General features: G+C 28.1%; 1 protein-coding gene across 1 annotated transcript; it reads right to left on the bottom strand.

Annotated features, from left to right (window-relative positions):
* Positions 1-7,399: 7,399 nt before the first annotated feature.
* LOC124942997 (putative disease resistance protein RGA3) lies at positions 7,400-11,257 on the bottom strand. The gene is made up of 2 exons (XM_047483563.1): positions 7,712-11,257; positions 7,400-7,559 (listed from the first exon to the last, which is right to left on the bottom strand). The coding sequence occupies exon 1, from the start codon at positions 11,255-11,257 to the stop codon at positions 7,721-7,723; it is 3,537 nt and encodes a 1,178-aa protein (XP_047339519.1). The 3' UTR covers positions 7,400-7,559; positions 7,712-7,720.
* Between the last annotated feature and the right edge of the window lie 14,388 nt (positions 11,258-25,645).

Below are 25,645 nucleotides of genomic sequence, written 5' to 3'. Positions count from 1 at the left end.
AAGCAGTAGAAACATAAATAAAATAGATCTATTTGCAAGTGGCTTGTTCACCAAAAGAAAATTAGATTGCAATGTATACAAATTTGAAATCCGGGGACTTTTCATAAAATAAAAATTAAGTCATTTAAGCCAAAGAAAAGCAAATCCACTTTCTAAGAAGGCATAGTAAAAATCCACTTTATATCCCTAAATAGTAAATACATGCAATTTAAGAACTGTTAATTACAAAATAAATTAAATGAATAAGGTAACAAAAGGTGCTGCTAAGAGTCCAAAAGTCAAGAATAAATGGAGTAGGCCGAACACATTTTTTTTTTTTAATTTGTGAAGGTAAAGTGTTAACATTACCACAAAGTCACACCCTCTATTTCAGCCTAAGACGTTTTAAGTTAAAATCGAATCTCTCTTAGACACCGATTCTTATTATTTGAACTATGTCGGTGGGTTATGCCAACTATTGTTAATTGTAAAAATACTTCTTTTACCTTTTTTTTCATAGTAGGAAGTTAAGAGGGCACCTCTTTCTTGAGACTTTCAAATTTAATTAGGTATACCATCCATAAGTAAGACTGATTCACAAGTAATCATAAGTAAGATTTATGTATATTCATATATAAATAAAAGATTAATGTCACTAATTTAATTTTTGAATTTCAGCAAATTAAGGGTTTTGATTACCGATTTTCTAAAATTCGGTAGTCAAAACTCTCAATTCGTTGAAATTATGTAGTTAAGTTAGTGTCATAAATATTTTATTTATTTATTTATAAATACCCATATATAATAAGTTAACTACGTTTGAAATTGTTAAGATAAAATCTCGTTTTTGTAAAACTTTAACAATAATGAGTCCATAACTGTGAGGTGGAAAAGAAAAAGTTTAATTTAAAATCTCAATTAATCCAATAAAGAGCACCAATTTTATAATTTGACAAAAACAAATATTTATATGTAGTTTTCTCTCAATTCAATGCATCGACATGCGGCACGAATCAATAAATAAGAAATAGACCACAATCTTTGTAGAAAAATTAAATTGCAATGTATAAAGCGTTTAAAATCTGAGATAAATATTAGTCTAAATCAAACTTTTCTAACTCGTAATAAAGCTTTAAGGGTCTAAAGGAATACAAATACAAGATTTAGGAACGTGTATAATAAAAAATACTTATTTATAGCTTCTTCTCAATTCAATGCAACGACATGCGTGGAACAAAAAAATGACAACACTCCTTCATAGAAAAATCAAATTGCAATGTATAAAGAGTTTGTCCCAAGACAAATATTAGTCTAAAGTCTAAACCAAAGTTTTATAATTGTTAGTAAAGTTGTAAATTAAGGCATCACATGATATAAAAACAAAGTTTAGGAATTTGTATAATAAAAATACTTAATTGTACTTTTCCTTCATTCAATGCTACAAGCACATGCCACATGCATGCGCGGACCAAGAATTGGACAACCATCTTTATATAAAAAAATTGTCATGTAAAAGTGTGATAGTTAATAAATATTTTATTATATTTCCTCTTATGTTCAATGATATTCATTGCTAAAAAGTGGATGGTCATCCCTTTATATTATTTTGATGGGTGATGGAACTGAAAAAGAACAAAGATATGCAACCGAGGTCAAAATCGAGAATTTACGTAAAATTATTACCCAATTGTAAATTCGTAAAGAGTTTACTTGAAATCGTAAGAGTTTAATTTGAAAAAACAATAGTTATATATTATTATTATTATTATTTATATATATAATTAAATATCTTATATATTTAATCAATTTTAAAATTTTATATATTTAAATATAAAATTAATTAAAAAATAATAATAAAAAAACACTATAAAAAAATTATACTTAAAAAATTAATTATATTAACTAATTTATTTGAATAAATAATAATTTTTTTTTTAATTTTTAATTTTTAAATATAAATATAAATATAAATTTATTTTTTAAAACGTAAAATCATATAGAATCGTAAAATCGAAATTGTTTATAAACTTGTAAAATCGTAAAATCTTATTATTGTAAATTTAAAATCGTAAAAGTTTACCTATTTAAGAGTTTACTTAAAATCAGACTCGTTGACTTAACGTGAGATCGTAAAATCGTAAGATTTTAAGAGTTAACTCGAGATTTTAACATCCTTATATGTAACCAATATAATATAAGAATAGTTTGAAACAAAATAAAAACTTTTCAAAATATTTGAGAACCAAATCTTATCGGAGAATATTAATTCACTAATAATAAGTCTTATCGTGATCTAAAAAAATATCTTCAATTCAAGTTGTGTTTTCACATCCTCTACTTTTTGTTTTTGGTTAGTAGAAATTAAACTATAGGTCATGTATCCAATTTCTTTTTCGTTTATGTTATTATTGTGATGAATTATTCTCTCACGAGTTTTTGTGTGTTCGCAACAATATTTAATGAAATTATTATATCTTTTTCTAAAAAAAGGCATCATTTAGAAATATAATAACATAAACAAATTTTTGATAAGAGATCAAGATCATAATAACTTAACTTTTAAATAAACAAAGTTATTATTTTTATTTTTTCATGTGGTATATCTCCCATTTATTGATATCTTTCATTTGGATCATTATGGATCCAAAACTAAAAGAATATTTAAATTTTCTAGGTAGTTGTTTTTGTGCCCTCTTACATTTACATTAGCACAACTTTCCTCCATCATCCTCTTTAAAGTTAGAATGTTTTAATTTTTTTTAGACCATTAACATTTCTTAATTGGACTATCATATTGGAATCTTGCAGCATGATGATTGTGTTTACACTCAAGAATCACAAGAGGGTACAAGTTCTCAAGAAAGCCCGGAAGATCATGTCGTTCTCACTTGTTGAGATAATCTTTTTGGATTTGTGTTCATATTTAATATATCAGAAGTTATAACTATGGAAAGATCGTTGATCTGTCCTTTTGAATTCAAGATGCTCTTCTAGCTAGCATTGCAGAAACATAGGAACATACGGAATTAGCTACACGGGTCTCCACATGGAAACAAAGAATAAAACAACATTTGGAAGAATATGTTTGTTTTATAGACGAAATCTTCAACTTTTTAGAAAGGATGAAGATTATTATAATAATACTTATACATTGTGAATGAATCGCGTCCAGAATTTGATATGAGAGAATAATCATTCAAAAAATCCATTACTTTCTTCTCCCTCACTATTTGGAGAAGGAAGAGATATGTGGAAGAAGAAGATATGTGGAAATAGAGAAGATGTCGGGGAGGAGGAAAGTAAAAAAATAAAATTATGATACGTTTGAATGAGTGGAATTGACATTGGCATTGAAATTTCACCATGTTGGTTTCTCAATCAAACAATGAGATGAATAAACTTCTCTCAAATGTTATCTTGGAACTTTAACATTCAATATGTGTGCCAACTGGCTGGCTGCCTAGGAACACCCCGGGTACCCCAGCTTTTTATAAACTATTATATTGAGGTTTGATCCTAGACTTTACTAAACAATAATTTTTTTTCTTGTTTAGGCATCTCAAACTTCGGACCAGGACTGCCTTCACAGGTGTAGACCATAAAAATATAAAGGTCTCTCATAGCATGCATTAAGATAATAAAGTTACTTTAATAATGGTATGAAAGGAATCCTATTCTCACATGGACTAAAAGTTTATAATTGAGGTCCAAAATTTAGCATTTTGATATTAATACACACCTGACTTCTCTATTCTTCTTCTTTCAGTGAAAATTATTACCCTAAAAATGAAAACGGAATAATAAGAATCGTAGTGGAATACAGAATAATAGCATAAAAGTAAGAAAGAACGAAATAACGACACAAGAATCTTACTCAGGTTCGGACCAATAATGTCTGACGTCCTGATTTTGGAGAATCAATTTAATAGAGTTATAATAGGGATTACAAACTCTAAGGGTGTGTTTGGTTCAGATAAGGGAATGCGAATAGGAATGGGATTGATAAAGGTAGAGAATAGGAATGTATATGATTGATTGAAGTGTGTTATTTGGTTGGAACTAGTTAATTATTATTATTATCATTGATATGATAGTGTTTGATTAAAAAATAAAGAACACAATTCCACGACTACTACCACTGATTATCAATAGAAGTACCAGCTCTGGTTCGAAGACAACATGGACAACAACTTCCTCTGCCATCTCTTTCGCCTCCAGGAGCCGCCGTATCAGGCAGCGACTCCCGCTGGGATTCAATCAAGAAGATCAGATCTGACTCTCCCTCCGACCAACTCTCATTCTCAGACCTCCGATTCCTAAAATGCTTCGGTTCTGGCGACATCGGCACTGTTTACCATGCCAAAGTAAAATCCTCCGCAGCTTCCGATGCGCCTTTATTTGCGGCCAAGGTAATGGACAAGAAGGAAGTAGCGAGTTGTAATAAAGAAGGAAGAGAGAAGACTAAGAGAGAAATACCCGAAATGCTTGAACATCCATTTTTCCTACACTCTACGCCGCATTGGAATCACCAAAATGGTCATGTTTATTGACGGAATTATGCCCTGACGGAGATATCTATGTTCTTCGGCAACGTCAGTCTTGCCGCCGGTTTCACGAATTTGCAGTTAACATACCAGCTAAGTTTAGGGTTTGTGTTATGCTCGTGCCAAAGGTAGAAATATAAGGAGAACTGATCAGCTGAAGAAAATGATTATAATTCTAGAAAGGAAGTTAGAGAAAATGATTGATGAAAAGAAGAAGGCGAAGAGAGAAGAAGGCTCGAAAATGAAATGGAAAGGAATGAAAGAATAAAAATTGGATTACCCCCAAATAAGAGAGAATTGACCGAATCCTTGAAATAAGGGAATGATTTTACTATTCATTAATTATATATACTATTACCAAACATCACTTATTATTTCTTTTCCCATTTAATACAACAACCCTTAAACAAGCATACCCTAACTCTTTGTTTGTTCTAGGTTTAAGTGTCACACACTCGTTTACAATATATATATATATATATAGGCTTTTAGAATTCATAATTAGGGTAAAGATCATGTGATATCATTGACATCTCCACCATAATATGATCTCGGCACGATTTAGTTGACATTTCTATAATAATACGTTTTGATTGACATCTTCACAATTATGTTATTTCATGCATTTTTGAATCCAACAAATAATCACAAATATCTTCTTTCCCTTTTTTTACTTAACATTGAGGCACAACAAATTTGGCCTCAAAACTTTAGATCCAATTTCACAAATTCTCCACATTGTCTCTGTGTCTATTGTTAAACAAATGAGTCTAATTTGCATATTAGTATAACTTTATAAATTTACTTTATGTTAAAGTTATTTTATGTATTAATTCATGTTGTAATTATAGAAGGATGGAATTATTTATACTAATGGTCTAACAGTTTCATCATGATTAATTCATATCATTTAGGGTTGCTAAGATGTGAAAAGAGTTACATATTGAGATGGATTAACTATGTATTCCATTTGATCATCCTAAATCCATACACAAACTACATATGCTTGTAGTCTTAGTCCTAATCAAAGGAGAAATTCTTCAACAAATACTAACATTTTGGCACACAACCACCACCCAAAGACTTAGTCATTTACTTAATTGTATTTATTAATTAAAGTTATATTTTCATCATCAATAGGTCACGGTTTTGATTCTATTTGGAAGCGCTTTAAATGAAAAAAAGGGTCATGGAAGTGGGTGTCGTGCTTGTTCTTCTTATTAAAAAAAAACAGTTTATATTTTCGATGTATATTAAATTATTTTATTTAAAATAGAATTTTATGAAATAAATATTTAATTGATTGACCTTTTAGAATATGAGTAAAAGGAATATAATGTTTTGATAGTTAAAAAATTACAATTTAATTTTTATATTATAATATATTAAAAAATAATAATAATAAGGATTAAAATATATTGAATGGATTTACCGGCGCATAATATTCTTTTACTGGCGTATATATATGTCGGTAAATCTTCTTACCGGCACATACTTGCCTCTTAACGACACACACTTATGTGCTGGTAATATTTTGTGGGACATATATACGCCGGAAAATCCTATTTTATGTGCCGCTAATAAAAGTTTGTTGTTGTGATGAACAAATCTACGCTTAAATTAGCGCCGAAAACCTATGTCGCATTATAACATGGCCTATTTTTAACACTTAAAATAATATAGTGATATATAATATTTTAACGTTAACAATAATTATTGATACCTTGAAAAATTCTCCTTCTTTTATTGCGTGATCGTTTTGAGGGTGTGACGCTACTTTAATGTATAGATTGTATCACCCTAGATTCGATCCCGGTAGTCAGCCTACTCAAATTTTCAATTTTTTTTATAGTGCTATTATTATGATCATAGTTGAGGTACTTACCGGGGTCACGGGTTGTCGGGTGTTTGCCAGATTTGGTGGAAGATCTGATTATTAAAAATGGGCTTTGCTTTTCATTTTTTTTAGGTGTTATGTTTTTTGTTTCGTGATCTCATACTCATTCTTATTTTATACATGTACCGTTTCCTTTTACTTACAAAAGTAAATAAATTGATCATATTGTCCCGGATTTCAAATTCTTATAAATTGCAATAAAATTTTATTTGGATCCACAAGCCACATGCATTTAGATCTATTCAAGTTTTATTTTACTCTACTGGTTTGGCTCCATACGAACAATTAGTAAGTTACGACACAAAACATAAGAAACATAAAAAACAACGAGTTTCAAAGATTTACAGTTATTGAATGTATTGTCATCTACAGCACAAACAGAATTATCATCATTCATATAGAAACAAACATTGAAAAAGCAGGACACACCGAAAGCAATAATAATTGACAATCCAGATTGGATTTGAATTTCAAGACAAAAGTTTATTCTTCTTACAAACAAAATCATTATTTGAAATTGAATATATCAATGGAGTAAGGATTCCATTCAGCTTTGATGAGGGGATTTCCAACAAATTGAAGGACCCAATAACAAATAGCAGCCGGGATCTTACATCACCCAACATCCTGGATTAACGTGAAATTTCAGCAGCAAAAAACATAGATAATGAAAGATTCAGATTGTGGTTGGACATAGACAACTCAAAAAACAGGAAAATGGAAAAAGAAATATTTTCCAAAATCTTTCATTGATAAGAAGTGAAACTAAATAACCAAATAAATAACCAGAAATTGTAGTTCTAAAAGATTCATGGCAATCAATCATAGATCAAGAGTCCAAATAAAAACTCATTTACATGCTTCACAAAACAAGTATTTTAACTATCACCAAACTGTAGACAGTTTCTGATCAACTGATAGATCTAACTATGCATGAAATCAAATACGAGAATAAAATTGAAATCTAAAGGCTGCAGGATATCGAATGCAAAGATCAAATCTGCATAACTTGGCTTTAAGGGTGTGAGTGATTGATTGAGTGCTTTCATGGTTTCAGATTTGGCTGCATCGCTGAATCAGAATGTAAGATCTGCACGCAGTTTGGCGGTATAGACAATAACTTTAGAAATGAGGTCCCCCTGATGCAAAAGATTAAAAAGAATATATAAGGCATCATAAGTTTGAAGGATATATAATGGAAACCAGATATGTTGAAAGAAACAACATATATATATTTGGTTAAAAAGAAATCATTGAAACTATGAAAGAATAAAATTCTTTGTCTACTTACCAAATTTTCTTATATGCTCTGCTCTTCCTCTTCCTTTAGAACATCTACTGTGAAATTCTGAGGACCAAGTCTTGTTCGAATGGAACGTAGGAGTGTGATAAAATCGCCTGCTTCTTCTGAAGACACCAACTTGGGGCAATCCTCAATATACAAACTCTGTAGTGAATTATTAATATTGAGGTTTTCAAATTCCTCAAGTGATATCATCAACTCAGGGCATCTCTCAATATGCAATTTCTTGACAGCTCTTGTTCTTTCACTTTCTCCTTGAAGATGATGATGCTTTGGTGATAGAGACACTAGTTTCTCGCAGCCAATAATCTTTAACGTCTGTTGCATTAATATCATTCCCTCATCAAACAAATGCCTTAACTTGCAGCAGTTCTTAATTTCCAGATATGGAAGAGATTGAAAAGTTGACCGTACTCTCTGTGCTTCATAGTTGTCTGCAAGAGCTGACGGTGATATCTCCTCCTCATCATCAATCCTTAATGCAGATGGAAATAAAACATTTCTTTTGTCCATGTCATAAAGACAGAGATGAGTGAGACCACTAAGATTTGAGATGCTGCATAACAACTCATCCGAACATTCACCTTCAAGGATTACATGTTTGAGCGATTTGAGATGCGGTGGCAAGGCCCTTAGGTTTGGACAATAAGATATCTCAATCTTGCATAGATTAGGGAATGATCCGGTAATATGAATAGTAGGAGACACCAGTTCCCTCAAGTTCTTCATCTCACCAATAACAAGTTCCTCTAACAAAGGGAAAAACACTACTTCAATTCCATTCATCTCATTACTACTAGCACTAGTGTTCATGTTGTTGAATATGTGCTTCACATTATACAATCTTGAAAGATGTAGACGTTTGAGACCATTAAAATTTGAGATGCTATATAAGAGTTCATCAGAACATTCACCTTCAACGGTTAGCTCTTTGAGTGCGTTGAGATGTGGTGGCAAGTTTCCTAGCTTTGGGCAATCAGATATCTTCAGCACGTATAGTTTAGGGAATGCTCCAGTACTCCAATAGCTAGGTGACACCAATTCCCTCAAATTCATCATGAGAGAAATATCCAACTTGCAAAGATTAGGGAATGGTTCGGGACTAGGAATAGTAGGAGACACCAATTCCCTCAAATTCATCATCTTACTAATGGAAAGTTCCTCTAGAAAAGGGAATAATACAGAAGGAGATGACATTCCCACCCATTTAGGGGGATTCCCACCTTTGTAACCACTCATTCTCAATTTCTTCAGGCTAGTAGATTGCACCTCCAGAACTTCACCTATTTTCTCATGTCTAGTCTTGGTCTCATTATCATCATCAGATAAACAATATCTTAACTGATAAGATGTCCATCTTAACTCCAACTCGTTGATACTTCTCATACTTATCCTTCTTGCAATAGATGCATCACTAACTTTTCCAAGGTTCAAAATTTTCAAAGATCCGCAGATATCCAATTCTTTTAATTCATCTAGCTGACCGTCTTTCTCCTTCTGGCCTATCACAAACATGTTTAACGTCTTTAGATGTATCAATTGTCCCATCCCTTTAGGCATATATTGTAATCCATCACAACCTTTTAAATAGAGATGCCGCAGGCTAATAAGACATTTCGTATTTCTAGGCAAACTTTCAAGCTCATAACAGTAATTGAGGTTCAGAGTTTGTAAGTTCAAAAGATCACAGATACTATTAGGTAATCTAGTTACCTTAATATGAGAAAGATTTAAGTATCGAAGATGTTTTAGAGATCCCACGTAACGCAAATCCTGATATTGCACATTACGGCATACTTCAAGGACACGTAAAGACGGAAGTTCCTTCAAGACACTCAAAATCTCCTTTGTGACATTTCCAACATCTCTGCCATGGAGCATTAGTGAATGTAACCCTCGATTTTTCTTAAGAGAAGAAACTGATGTTTTGTCTACCTCATCAACCATTACTGTTACATGACGAATTTCTCGTCCTAAACCATCACTTGAGGTATTAGCATCCATTTTAAAACATTCATATTTCATAAAAGATTGCGCAAGGTCGTGCATAAGATCGTGCATCTTACATGATGTATAAACTCTTTCATACCCATCTTGGTTCTCTTTTTCATCTTGAAAAAAGGATCTCCAACACAAATCCTTCCAAATTATATTCCCAACATCTTCCACTTCTTGGTTTTTAACTGCAGGAATTAAATCATGGGCCATCAACAATTGGATTAATCTCTCCTTTTCAATTCTAGTATCCTTAGGAAATATAGCACAAAACAAAAAGCATATTCTCAAATGATACGGGAGGTCATAGTAACTCAAACTTAGAATAGGCAAAAGATCAGATTCATATTGGGATATTTCTGATATCTCACGGTCTCTTATTCTGCACCATTCATTTGCATCACTTTTGAACCCCAATTGACTTCCCAATATCCATGCAACTAAAGGAACACCCTTACATTTTCTTGCTATTTCTTTTCCAATAGCAATCAAATTTGGAGTTTTTGGTGTTCCATACATAAATGCACGTTTTTCGAATAGTAGCCAACAATCATTTTCGGAGAGCGATGATAACTCAAAATGCTGAATAGTTCCCATGATCTCCGCCACATTTCTTTTACGTGTAGTGGTAAGGACGAATGCACCATTTGATCCACAATTTAAGATAGATCTCAACTGATCCCATGCGTCAGCATTTTCATTCCAAACATCATCCAATACAATCAAATATCTTTTCCCTCTCAATTTATCTTCAAGCATTTTCTGCAATATCTCTAAGGAAGTTTCAATTTTTTCAGTTGTTGCTTCTATGATATCCTTGATCACCAATTTAATATCAAATTCATCAGAAACACAAACCCAGATTTTGGTATCAAAATGCTTAGAAACTTGGTCGTCATTGAAGACCATTTGGACAAGTGTTGTTTTACCTATACCGCCAATTCCAACAATGGCCAGAACAGATAGTTCTGTAGAAACACTAACACTTGATGTATTATTGAGTAGAATATCAATAATCTCTTTCTTCTCCTTATCTCTCCCATATACTTGATTATTAGAAATAGACACGGTTTGACGCCTACTACTAGTAAACGTCTCTATTCTTGAGTAAGAAAAAGATTCACGCAAATGTAACTTTTGGCGCTCGTAAGAAATTTGTTCAAGTTTGGTTTGCATGTGCATAAGTTTTTGACCAATACGTGACCGAGTTATAAAACGATTGGTTACCTGGATCCGGGTTGAAGAGGAGGAGGGATTAAGCCTTTTGACTTGAAGACGAAGATCTTCAAATGTGCACTCATCCATGATGTCTCGAACCTCGTATGCTACATTTTTCAGTTTCCGCAACCAATCTTCAGCTTGTTTGTCCTTCTCCCGCACGATCTTTCTCTCAGCATCCCCAAGTACTGCAATAATTGAATATAGAGTGCTCCATAGCTCATTAACCTCCTTCTTAAAATTCCCAAACAACGAGAATTCATCCTTAATTACATGTACCAAGTTTGAAAGCAAACCACTGATTAGAGCAGTATCAGCCATGGTGTTTATCTCTCAATCAATCAGATGAATAAACTTCTCACAAATCCTTAATGCTACTACTGAAGAACATAAATCAAATACACTTTACAGGTATAGACCACAAAAAAATAAAAGTCTCTCATGGTGACCCATAATTTTTTAATAGAATAAAGTTACTCTCACATGGACTAAAAGCTTATTGATGAGTTCTTAAATTTGGCATTTTTATATTAATATACATCGATCTGATTTGTCTTATATCTTTTAGAGCCGAATAAATCTCATTTGTAATATAAATTGAGGTAATTTTTAAATATATATATTATTTTATATAATGTTTAGTTTTTAGTTGGTCAAATCAAGTATCAACTAATTAATTTTTAAAAATATTTTACAAAATGAACAAAATATATTTAAAAATGCAAACCTATTTAAATTTAAATAATTTAAGTGAATAAAGTTTTATGTATTTTCTTGTTGATAACATTTTAGGTGACTAGGATTTCTTTTTTCAATTAAAAAATCTATCTTATAAATATTTCATTAATGTTTTGTTTGAATTAAACTTGACCATAAGACAATTAGCTCAATAAAAGTACTCAATGGAAAACAAGATGCGAAAATCTTATGAATTGAACATGAGGAATTAAATATTAAAAGTATAGGTAAGTGGAGTTCACTTTTTTTTATTATTCTTGATGATTATGGTGGTCTTTTATCTTTATTTTCACACGACAATTGCGCTCCATTATGCATCATGTGATGGCTTTCAATTTAATTAAAAATCTTTCATGAGTCACAAAAATATTCTTAGATTTAATTTGTATGAGAATCCAAACATTTTCGCTAATTAATTTATCCTACAATTGAAAACATCATAGTTGTAAAACATATTACATAATTTGTTTTTACAAATCAATGACAAAATTCACTGCAAAAATTCCCATACAAAATTACTTTGCTTAAAACAAGTTATCAATGTATTAATATTTTAGCTAGTTTTATACAATGTGCAGTTTCATCCGGTTAATATTAAAGAAATTATGTTTTTTTATTGTATAATACTAAATATGATACGACAATTAAATATTTAATTACTAACTACGGAATAATTAATAACTATTGTAGTTGAGTTCTTCTTTGAGCTCACACTCTAAAAATGGATAGAACCACAAAGTTGATCGATTATTAATATAAAGAATATTATTTATTTATTCTACATCATTTTATTGGATAAATATGTCGAAACATTTTCTTTTTGAAAAATGATTATTCAGAGACTACCAAGAAATTTTAATTTTTCCGGCATAGTCCATTTGTCCTAACAACACGTGGGGCTATCTAATCTTTTTAGATATTACCAAATTGACTCGATTAACACATAAATACGTATTTTTTTTACGAGCAATACTTTGATTTTATTAATTATGTTTGAAAATCCTACTATGAAATTTTTAAGTTGATATGAAATTTTGCTTAACACATCTCATATCTTTCATATATAATTGGAAAATAAGTCTTAGTGGGATAGCTTACCTAATTAATTTGAAGGGGTAAAAAACAAGGTGATGCACTCAATAAAATATATGAATCAAAATGAAAAAGAAATCTCACCAAAAAGAAATTGGAGAACCTTATAACAAATTGGACTGAATATTATAAAAATAAAACAGTTATTGAGAAAATATTGATGTATTAGACAATTTTTTCTATGCCACACAGCACAGAATATATATTAACACTAATTAAACACCAACAAATTTCGGTGAGACGAGCAACCCGACTTCTCACGACTAATATCCATTTGAAGATAAACTTATTTTTTTTAACATAAACCTGCAATATCGAGAGATAACGGAAATCACAACAGAGATCATTATCGGATGAATACACATTAAGAAAATCATAAGGAAGATGATAAAATCCTTAATTTGACTAAAAACATTGATAATTAGTCTTTATTTTGTTTATGCCCTGTTTGACCAAAATGTAAGGTCACGATACTAAATATTAAAAAATATAAATTAAATATTTGATTGACCAAAGTGAAAGTGTAAGGTCATGAGATAAGAGATTCATTCGGAAAATAAATGTAATGAGATATGTGAGAATATAAGGTGTTTTACCGAAATGAATAAAATGTGGAACGAGAACGTTTTATTTTTTAATTATTTTAATATATTATTCGTGATTTTTAAAAAAATTTAAACATTAAATACATATTATTATAAATTTTTTTATTAAATTTATTTTATTTATATTTTTATCTATATGAATTACACTAGAATTTTTCTAGTTTAATAATTTATATTATTCTAAAAAAAAATCAAAGAGACACTCATTAATTTTTAATTATTATGAAACAAATAAGTGAATATGTCTAAAATGAAAGTTTATATTTAAATTATTTTTCTCTCTTTAATTTGTGGCATCATTTTATTTTATACCTAAATAGGTAGAAATAATTATCTAACTCAATCCCTAATGAGTACAGAGACAATGGAAATTATTTTATTCAAATGAGCATCTTTTTATTATTTAAAAAGAAAAGAGAGGATATTCAAATGTGAGAGTGACCCATGGCCTAATTTCTTTGACTTATTAAAGTGATGATCAAATAGTACTACTTAATCATTAACAATAAATAAAGAAATAAAATCATGAATAAGAAATGAAGAAAAAACAAGTAATAATACAAAATGTGGAAAGACTTTAACGAATATGATCTTTTAAGTAATGACATCTTATTTATTTATTTTTTTATAAATAGTCTGAATGTGAATACTCAAACTCATAATATTATCTTCTATTATTGAGTTACGAGTCTCTAGATAAAATAATTACATCTCCACACATCGAGTTTACTTGTGCCGTCAAACCTTTTATACAATCAAGAAAGAGCTGTAAAATTTTCATTTTTGTTATGGTAAAATTCACAAGAAATTGAATGGTAAATAAATGAAATAATAGATTTAGGTTGTAAATATTTTATTTTAGATAAAGAGACCCAAATTACACTCATTGCAACGAATTGGGCCTAAATGACATACCCAATTATTCTCTACATGAATGAACGAGAGTTATTCCAATTTCAAGAGAAAAATCTTCATCGGCATCGTCGGGCTTCGGGGTGGTCGTCCACGCCTTGGGTTATTTGGGTTTGGATGTTTTTTTCTTTGGGCATGTAGTTTCTCGGATATAAAATAGGAAGATCATGTCCAACCTATGGACTCTAAACTTATTGAAATGTTAAAATGAATGTATTAGTCTCCAAGATAACACACAAAAGTAAACCTATAACTCAAATTCACATGTTAGGGTTTTTATTCAAAAAAAAGTTTAAAATAAACAAAATCCGATAAGATATTTCCATATTTAATTGTAATTTGAAATCGATCATTGTATTTTATTTTGTTTACGTTTTCTCGGTTTATCTTTTTTTTTAAGTTAAGGAATTGGGCCAGTTAGACATTTGGGCCCATGGGGTGTACCATTAAAAAATCATTTAATGGTGAAGCCCAAAGCCCCGGACCATCAACTTATTTTTGTTATGTAAAGCTCAAAAAGTTTTCGTTACAAAATTTTAAATTTCATTTTTCATTGATTAATTATAGTGTGGTTGAATTTTTTCTATAAATAATACACCAAACCAGAGTTGATAATAATTTATTACCTACTAAATATATATATTCCAACCTTTTAAATAATTACAATGACTTGTGTTACAAAATTTTTAAAGCACAGATGAGTTTCATCCTCTCTAACTATATATTATTATTTTTCTTTCACTTTATTTAATTCATTCTTATATTTTTTTTTTCAAACTTCATTCTAACTCTGATTATTAGAATATATAAAAAAAAATGATATTAAATATTATTTATTGAGTTAAATAGATTATATTTATTACATTATACTTATAAAGAAATTAATATAATCATATATATATATATATTATCTCTTTTTGTTTAACACTTTAATTTTTAACATTTTTCCAATCATTTTTTCAGGCAATCAAATTGCGCCACGTTAATCCATCTCCCAAATAGTGCACGTTATCCCGTCTCCCAAATTCCTTCCTCAATCATTTCTCTTTAAAATTTTACCATATTTAACGATTTTAAATAATATCTGGATTTTAAAGGTTTATTATCAACATGCATTTTATTTTTATTTATTTAAGTTTGTTTATTTAATTGGATTATACTCAAAGAAAGCCCAGCCCAATGAAAAGTAAAAATAAAAAAGAATGTCTAAACATAAAGCCCAACCCAATGAAAAGTAAAAATAAAAAAGAATGTCTAAACATAAAGCCCAGCCCAATTATTGTTTTTAAAAATTAATTTTGATCTTTAATTCATCGGTAGCCCAAACCAGAAGAAAAAAAATGGGCTAAGAGAAAATGATAAGTTCATACTAATGTGTTAAAATCGAGAATTTACTTAAAATCTTTCATCAATTTTAACTTGTAAAATCTAAAATTTACTTGAAATCATAAGAGTTTATTTAAAAAAAATATTAGTTATATATATAATAATAATAATAATAATAATGTATTTTATACCTAACCAATTTAAAAAATTTATATATTTAAATATTAAATTAATTAAAAATAATAATAAGTAAATAACACGAAAAAAATAATAATTATATTTATAAAATTAATTATATTAATTAATTAATTTAAATAAATAATAATAAAAAATTAATTTATAAATATAATTTTATTTGTTTTTAATGTAAAATATTATAAAATCGTAAAATCAAATTATTTATAAATTCGTAAAATCTTATTATCGTAAATTTAAAATTGCAAGAGTTTTACATATATTTAAGAGTTTATCTAAAATCAGACTCGTTAATCTTATATGAAATTGTAAAATTTTAAGAATTATCTCTAGATTTGAACCGTTTTGAATTCCAGACCATCATCATATTTTTGTTTTGTTTTTTTGGTATGTAACCAACTTTAAAAAAAATCGCATAACAAATTCTGGAAAAAAGAGAGCATAAGTTGAGAATAAAAAAAAAGGGCCGGTTATATTAAAGTTTTGATTATTTGGATATATTTGTTATTATTTAATTTGTCTAATATTTGATAATTTGTAAAAAAAACATATAATGAAGTTTGGTGGTTGATGAAGGTCTTATTATGAAAATAATTATTATGTTTGAAACTAATTACTTTTCATTCACACATCGTTGATTTTCCACCAACCAATAATGATGATCAAGTTGTTGTATTAATTGTTTGGTGTTTATCTTTGATGTGTAATGTATATTTCATTAGTAACATTTTAGGCTACGTTTGGTAGGGGTTACAATAATGTAGATAAAGTATTGATATATATACAGTAAATTAAAAGGATTGTTTGGTTAATTAATATTTATATGTACAGTATTAATTAAGTATGATTTATACCTTATAAGGGGTATAACTTAATACCTACCTAAACTAGTTACAATGAGTTATAAAATTTAATATATTCTTTTAATCTTAATTTTATTAAATTATTAAAATTTTAATTTCTTTATTTTATTTTAAAATATAATAATAATAATAAATTATATTTAATTATTAATTTAAATTTAACAATGTTTAATTTTCAAACTTAAATAATAATAAATATACAATTACTTATTTTTATTTGATTTTTTTAATTTATATATTTTTTAATTTCAATAAATAAAAATTATATTATTTTAAGTATAAAATTTTTTAATGTGATAATTTTTATACATAATTAAATATAATTATTATTTAAAAATAATAATAATGTTAGTTAAAAATAATAGTCATATATAAAATTAATTTATAAAATAAAATTGTATTTCATTATTAAAATAATATATATAAATTAATTATATAAATGACTGATATTATTATTATTATTATTAATTAATACAATTTATATATATATATATATAATTTATTTCTGAAACTAATTTATAATTATAATATTGGAATTTTAAATATTATTTTATTAAAAATATTATTATTGTTTTATACAAATAATTAATATTATTTCAATATACAAATATTTATAATAATAAATAAATTTTAAAATTAAATATTAATTAATATATAAATAAGTTTTATTTATAAAATTATATAAGTTAAATTATAAAGAATTTAATATAAAATAATGTAAACCATGTAATAATATTATTTATTTAAAAATATATTTATACAATAATTATATATTATTTTTTATATAAATTCATCTAATTAATAATACAAACTACTTATAATAAACATTAAAATAATAATTATAAATAATTTTAAAAAATATAAAATTAAAATAATCATTTATATTTCTTACTATTTTCTTATACCACAAACCAAACACAAAATAATAAAACATATATAACTTATACATATATTTTACTCCCGACCAAATACTAATAACCTATATAACTTATACCTCCTAATACTTACTTATAATTTATACCAAACACTACCCTATTATATTGACATATAATAAATGCATAAAAGGACATAGAGGAGCTTTGGAAAATTACTTTACTTTTTCTTTTTTACTTTTTTAATTAGGAACAGATCATTCAATTATAATAAAGCTGTCAGTAAACTGTTCACCTAAAATACTTTTTTTTTTATAGATTTTAATATTATTTTAATTTAAAAATTATAAATACAAAAAAAAAACTAAAAAAAATCGCATAACAAATGCTGGAAAAAAATTGTCAAAAAAAAACTTTAAAAAAATCTAAAAACATTAGCCGGAAAAAAGATTAATGAATAGTGTCGGTAAAATATTATTAAAAATTCTATACCTTTAGCGACGCTTATTAAGTATGAGCGGCGTTAATATACGTCACTAAACTTTCGCTTACCAGATGATGGCGACACTTAAAAAAACGTTGAAGAATTGTTTAGCGACGTTTTTGAGCACCCAATAAAGTAAGTCAGATTTATTATAGTGATCAAAGTAATAATATATATATAAGATTTATTATTTTGAAAAAACAAAATTTAAAGATTATATCAAATGATGTTGACATCAATTTAGATCATATTATTAAGAACAGGGGCGAATATAAGTGGGTCTCGAGTTTGCTGAAGACTATCCCGAAAAAAGTCTATTTTTATGGTATAAATATGACATTAATTATTCTTATTTTCTTACAAGTTTTAATTTAACATTTTTTTAATGTAATTTAAAAAATAAATAAAACTTATCTTTATCTATCTTGTTTCACCCAATAGTTGAGTATATATAGGCTCTGGTTAATTAGGTCTCATAAGTCATAATTATTAAAATGGTTAGATATAATGATTGAATATATATATATATATATATTAATTTACAAAAAATAATTATTAATCTATTATCAATTATGAGAACCCAACTCATCCATTACGTACGGATCAACAATAAATTTCCTAATTATATGTAGGATTAATAATTAATGATAATTATAATTAGTGCTTAGATTTGTGTCGCCCATTATAATAAATATGTAACGTAATACCTAACCTCTTTAATATTATTGGCAGGATTAAAATTGAAGTAATTAAATTAAATATTTATAGTTGTATTCATTAAACTTGTACTAATTTATACTTGTATTAATTATTTTTTCTTCTTCTTTTTCTATGAGATCTTTTATATCATCTTTATAAAAAATCAAAAAATTCTTACCGAAGCTTATTATGGACTGATTTTAATTTCACTAAGCCCAACTTCAAAACCTACTTCTATGCCCAATTCATCTATTTATTTGTTTTTTAATATTTATATTATTTTGGCCAATGGATCAATAATAAATTTTCTATATGGAGGATTAATAATTAATGAGAATCATTAGTGCTTAGATTTGTGTTTCCCTATAATTACTTAAAAACATTTTGTGATTTCTTCACAAAATTAATCTGGGTTTCTCTTTAATAGTATTGTGAGGATTAAGATGAAATATGTATAGGTTCATTCATTAAACTTGTGTTCATTTATTTGTCATTTTTAGAACAACTGATATTTAAAGTATGCAAAAGTAGCTTAACTGTTTTTTTAACAACACCTTGTATTTTGGAACACAATCTGACTTTATTAATAAGATATGATCAGAAGCAGTTGGCATGTTTGAACATTTAAAAAAAAAAAGTTCTTTTTAAGTTTCAAAATTATTCCTCAAGTGACATTCTAAATCGACCTTTATCACCATTTCAATTAGATGATAAAAGATAACAGCTCATTTACATATATCAATCATAAATGAAGAGTCCCAAATAACAACAGCTCATTTACATTATTGACAAAAACAAGTATTTTAACTCTTACAAGACAGGTCTAGAATGATTTTGAAGTCGTAACATTCTGAATAAAAGATAAAAAGCTAAAAACGTAAATGAATTATCTGATTACAATTTTTCAATTCTAGTGAGTTTAAAAAACGGTAAATTCCAGTCCTACAGATATTTCAGTTCTGCTCCGTGCTTGGAATTCTTCTCCACGTTCCCGCGAGGGTGCTGCAATCTGATACAATATATTTCCATAACTCTTCAACACTCTTGCGAGTTCTGCCATATACTCTTGCATTCCGTTCTTGTCAAATGTTATACACCACTACTCCAAAACCGCACTAGAACACGTTTGTTGCAAATCTATTTCCCTTGGCTTTGAGTAGTGCTGCATTTTTTATTTCATTTCATTCGCTCGGGAAACTGATCAGCTCCAGGCTTTTATAGAATCTATCTCAAAACTCCGAAGCAATACAACAGCTCCCGAATAGGTGATCTATGGTTTCTTCATTTCCTCTACATAGAAGACAGCTCGCGTCCGGGATGCTAATATATTTGCTGATACGATCACGAGTGCTAAGTCTTTCCCAGAAGACGAGCCATATGATGAACTGGTGTCTAAGGATAATCTTTGTTGACCATACAAGAGGAGTCCATTCTACTTTCTGCGCTTTTTTCCCGAGTTACCTCCCATATTTTCTTCAATACCAGCTTTCCATTATCCTCAGCTTTCCATTCATGAATATCCGGTCTATCGTGTAATTGTATTATACTTATATGATCAAGTATCATTTGTCCTTCTGGATTTCTTCTCAAGAGTGAGTCTCAATTCTCGTCTTTAATGTCTCTGATTTTCGCTTCTGTGCAGTCCCTTCTGATGCGAGTATTTTAAAACTCCTCCTTATGGATGATAGACTGATTTTCGAACCAGGGGTAGTGCCAGAATAAAGTGCATTTCCCGTCCCCTAGCCGAATGTCATAAAGATCTGCAATATCACTTCTTAGTTTAAGAATCTTTTTCAGAGACTAGCTCATACCTTCATGAATTTTGCAGGTCCAGATGCTGGTTACGTTTGAGTTACTATTACCACCGTTTAAATAAGCCTTGTTAAAAGTCCCTATCTGGAAACGCTTAAATCAGTAGTACCGACGCTTAAATAAATGTTGGTAACTTGCGCCCACCTTGCTTCCTGCGATGCAAGAATAAGTGTCAGTAAAAATTTTGGCGACGCTTTTAAGGGTTGGTAGAAATCTTATTATGCTTCGCCGTAAATTTTTTTGTTGTAGTGAATGAACAACACATATAAGCAATAATGAACAAAATTCATGTCATGATCACAAATTTTCCTATATAAGCAAAGATATATAAATTTGTGAGGGCGGAAAGTTTGAATCATAACACATAACATATTGAAGCATACTTTTCACATAACATCATATTTAGCATTTTTAGAACAACTGATATTTAAAGTATGCAAAAGTAGTTTAACTGTTTTTATTTTTATTAACAACACCTTGTATTTTGGAACACAATCTGACTTTATTAATAAGATATCAGAAGCAGTTGGCATGTTTGAACATTTAAAAAAAAGTTTTCCTTTTAAGTTTCGAAATTATTCCTCAAGTGACATTCTAAATCGACTTTTATCACCATTTCAATAAGATGATAAAAGATAACAGCCCATTTACATCAATCAATCATAAATGAAGAGTCCCAAATAACAACCGCTCATTTACATCATTGACAAAACAAGTATTTTAACTCTTACCAGACTGTAGACATTTTCTGATGAAAATATAGATATAACTATATATGCATGAAATCAAATATGTACAAATAAAATTGAAATCCAATTAAAGATGCAAAAAAAAAAAAAAAATTAGATCAAATCCTTGTATAAAACATTTGACTTTTATCCGTTGCAATTCGTAGTTTGGCGCATCAACAAGCAAACCTCCCTACCTTATACTATAAATATGAAATTATATAAATAAATAATTAGCCACAAGTTTGATAGATAATAGAAAATTGAAACCAGATGGTGAAATAAACAACATAAAGCATAAAAAGTTAGAATTATCTTTTAATTAGTACATAAATATTTGGTTGAAAAACAAATTTGGCATGTAGCAAATGATTCTATATTTTAAATTTGGTTATATGGAGTCGTCTTTCTTTTGGAATAGAATATCTACTGTGAACTTCTGATAACCAAATCAATCAGATTAATTAATTAAGAAAGCATTACAAAATAAATAATTTGTCTAGTTATAATAAAGGTACATACATACATACCTTGTTGAGTCTGCTACTCACTCATATAGGTTATCTGCCTTGAAATTATTATATATGAGGCCAACAATTAATTATTATTTGTTTAATATATATACTGGGCTAGTTAAGATTTGGGTTAATTTGTTTAATATATAAGATTTGGGTTAATATAATAACCTGGTTATTTGAAAAAATAATGATCGGTGATAAATTTGAATAAGTGGGTATTTTGTTTTAGTAATTTGATAGGAAGGAAGAGAGAGGAACAGGGACGTGATCTAGAAATTCGTATTTGGGTGGGATTGAATTTAAATAATAAATTATATGTCATATATAAATATATAAAAAGACGCTATATTATAATGTTTAAATAATTAAGTTGGGATTTACGAGATTTTAAAACATAAAACTCATCTAAAATAAAATCTATAGCTTAACTAAATCTCGTTAAATATAGAGAGTCAAATAGTCTACAATATCCTCTATTTTATTGTGAAGTTTCATATTCTCCTCTTTATTATTGAAAATGTTTGCTTAATAATAACGGTAAAAACATATAATGTTAAAAAATATGAATTAATTTAGTTAACCTAACATAAAATTTTGATCATCCATTTTTGATCAATTGCTGACACAACTCAACAAAGTAGAAACTTTTAAATTTGTGAAAACAATTTTAAATGAAGTTCGTTATTAGAACTTAGAAGAGAAAATTAAAAGATTTTCACTTAACTGATTTTGAATTTTAGACCACGTGAATAGAATTTTCACTAGTTTGATATTTTTTTAAATAAGGATATCAATGTCTTTGTCTCCAGCATATTGATATTGATGTTATAATTTTTTATATATCTATGTTTATAATAAATTTTAAGATAAATTTACTATTCAAATTAATTGATTAATTGAGTATTTTATTAAACAACTGATGTAAGAATTACAAAAATAAAGGAAAAAAAATAAGTAAATATTTTTATCAAATAATTAGAAGGCACCAATAATTAAAAATATAATAAAAATTAATTAATATTAACTTATAAATTCTCAAGGTTATACATTCAATAAAAAAATCAAATGTACATAAAAATCAGTTTTAAATATTATATACATAATTAAGTTAATTATGATAATACTAATTAAAAATATTAAATTAGAAAAGAAAATTAGAAGAAGAAAAATATTAAGAAAGGAATAGATTTTACCTCAGTAAAAAATTATAAAAATAAATATTATTAATTTAGATGGAAATAATTAGTGGAATATGAAATTAGTGAAATAAAATAATATAGATATGATATTAGGGTATATATATATGGGAAATAGCTTATAAATTAACTATAGAAGAAATAAGAATTAGGAAATTTAAATTTGAATTAGCAGGCTATTCATCATATAACACTATACACAAAATTATGGTACATGAAAGAACTAGAATTAGAGGAAGTCGTTGACTTTTTAAATTTATTTTATTTTATATATATAATACATATATAATATTAAAAAAATTAAGAAAATCAGGGATGGGCTTAAGCCCACCTCAGCTCCTACTTCCATTCGTCTATGGGGAGGAGTGATGCGATATTAGTTCGTTTTGGTTATTCAAATAACCCAAACGAAATAAAGACCATAAATGCAATGGATGAGTAATCACGGGATATAATTATTACTTTTGAGTAATCCAGAATGAAGTGTCTATACTAATGACATATTTGTTGTATTTGTATATACACATTTTTATTGTTTGGTTTCATGTTCAAATCCATATTTTATTGTTTGAAAACTGAATCGTGTATAAAGCAAATACGAATTTTATTTGCTTAAAAACTGAAATATTTTCAGCAACATGTGATATAAAACTAATTATACATTCATATAAAACAATTTATATCTTCATATAACATAATTTAGACATGTAATGTGATTTACTACCGTGTTTAAAAAAAAAATTATAACCATTTAGAGTGCTTGTTTTCATGTTCAAATACGTACTTTATTGTTTAAAAACTGGATGGTATAAAACAAATACAACTATATATATAAGGCATGAAAACTGAAATATTTCTAACAAAATGTCATATACGACTAATTATACCTTCATATAAAAAAAAATATACCTTCATATAAAGCCTAATTTTACCTTTATATAAAAAGATTATAATTAAAATAAAAGATTACTGAAATATAAATAATAAATATAAAACACATTCATATATATAAAAAATGTCATATAATGAATAATTTTAAAATTGGCAATTAAAATTGTCATAGGTATTAATTATACATTTGCATTAATTATACATTTGCAGAAGATTTTAATATTTCTTGGCAACTTCCGTTCATCTTTTCCCTCAAATTGTTTATGTTCGAATCCAGGATAGACACCATGTAATTTTCTCTAAGCGTATTTATTCTAATATTGACAACTCCACTTTTTGCTCGATCCTGTAAACGTCTCCGTGTGGTGAATGCAGTAGACACCACAATCAGCAAAAATCTGTGATCATGCCATGGCATTTTCAAGACATTTATTTCGAATTCGGAGACTATCAATATTAGAGTAGTTTTTGCTCTTCAAAAATGTCAAAAACTTGTCCTTCTGTTTACAATGATGAAAAAGAAATGATGTCAAGTAACATATATTTATTCTCAAATGATAAAAAATAAAAGATAAGATTAGTGTATTACCAATTCTATTACCAGCATATATTTATTCTCAATTGATACATTCAATTTCTGGTTGTCAATTATTTGTATTTTTCATTCTGTAATGTTCTAGAATATTAGATAGAAATGTTCGCGGTAACATATAGGAAAAAATATCTGGAAAAATGAAGTATTGAATCTTTTTATAAGAAGTATTGCATCGTTTTAGATGAGATTTACTTACTAGGTTCGCATTGTCCATGTTCTTCTTGGAAATTTTGAGCTTCCAAATTTCTTCAATCAGCGTGGACTCGAATTGACCTTCAGCCTCATATAATTTCTATATGCTTATAGGAGAGTGTGTGTTATACACAAATACAAAATGTATAAACAATATAATGTTAATATAATGTTAGTAGAGCTTACACAAGTTTAGGTGGTGAAGTAAATCTTATGTTTTTCGGGTCTTGTCTATTGTCTACAATTCAGCGTCAACAAAACCGCCCAAGCATACACTATACCACTGTCGACCCATTTAGTGTTCTTCAGGTGAGAAAGTCATAGCACTTCAAATTCACCTTCGCACACTCGAATAATATTTCACTGTAAAACACAATAACATACCATAACATATTTCAGGCTGAACTGAGGTAGACGGTTAATTTTTTCATGTAAAGAAGTGTGAATAGAGAATATTAATTTGGTTTATGTCTTTCTTTAAAGATCAACTGCAAAATAACCTTATGCTTTGCGCTCAATATTTTCACATCCTGAGTCAAATCAGTGTAGAAGGGGATTTCAAAGCCTTAAGCAATTTTATCACCCTTTTTTTTGCACTATGAGGGTGGAGGAGCCGCCATTGTTTCTTTTGGCATTACCAAGATTAGAATCGGTGAAGGAGGACTATTGATGAATTCGTTAGGAGGACTATTGATGTCTTTGTTAGGAGGAACATCCACTGATACAATTGACATGCGCTGTATGGATGTTCCTTCATTAGGAGGATGTATGTCTTTGTGAGGATGTCAACGATGTCTTCGTGGGCAACATTCTGTTTTCTGTAAGGCATTTAGAAATGTTTGTCTAAGCAATGAATTCCAGTTTATGAGCCTGCAAAGAGGTTTAATATGACTTCTATAATTTCAATTGAAGCTGTAATTATACATGGTTAACAAATATGTGTTGTAACATTTCTGTACCGTCTGCCAATATTTGAGTAGCTTCAACAATT

Source organism: Impatiens glandulifera, chromosome 6, assembly GCF_907164915.1.
Source record: "Impatiens glandulifera chromosome 6, dImpGla2.1, whole genome shotgun sequence".
In the NCBI taxonomy this organism is placed as follows: Eukaryota; Viridiplantae; Streptophyta; class Magnoliopsida; order Ericales; family Balsaminaceae; genus Impatiens; species Impatiens glandulifera.
This window is presented reverse-complemented; position numbering and strand designations above follow the sequence as displayed.

What these genes read in the sequence shown, in the direction of transcription:
- LOC124942997 (XM_047483563.1), bottom strand. Translation starts at nt 11,257, where the DNA reads ATGGCTGATACTGCTCTAATCAGTGGTTTGCTTTCAAACTTGGTACAT.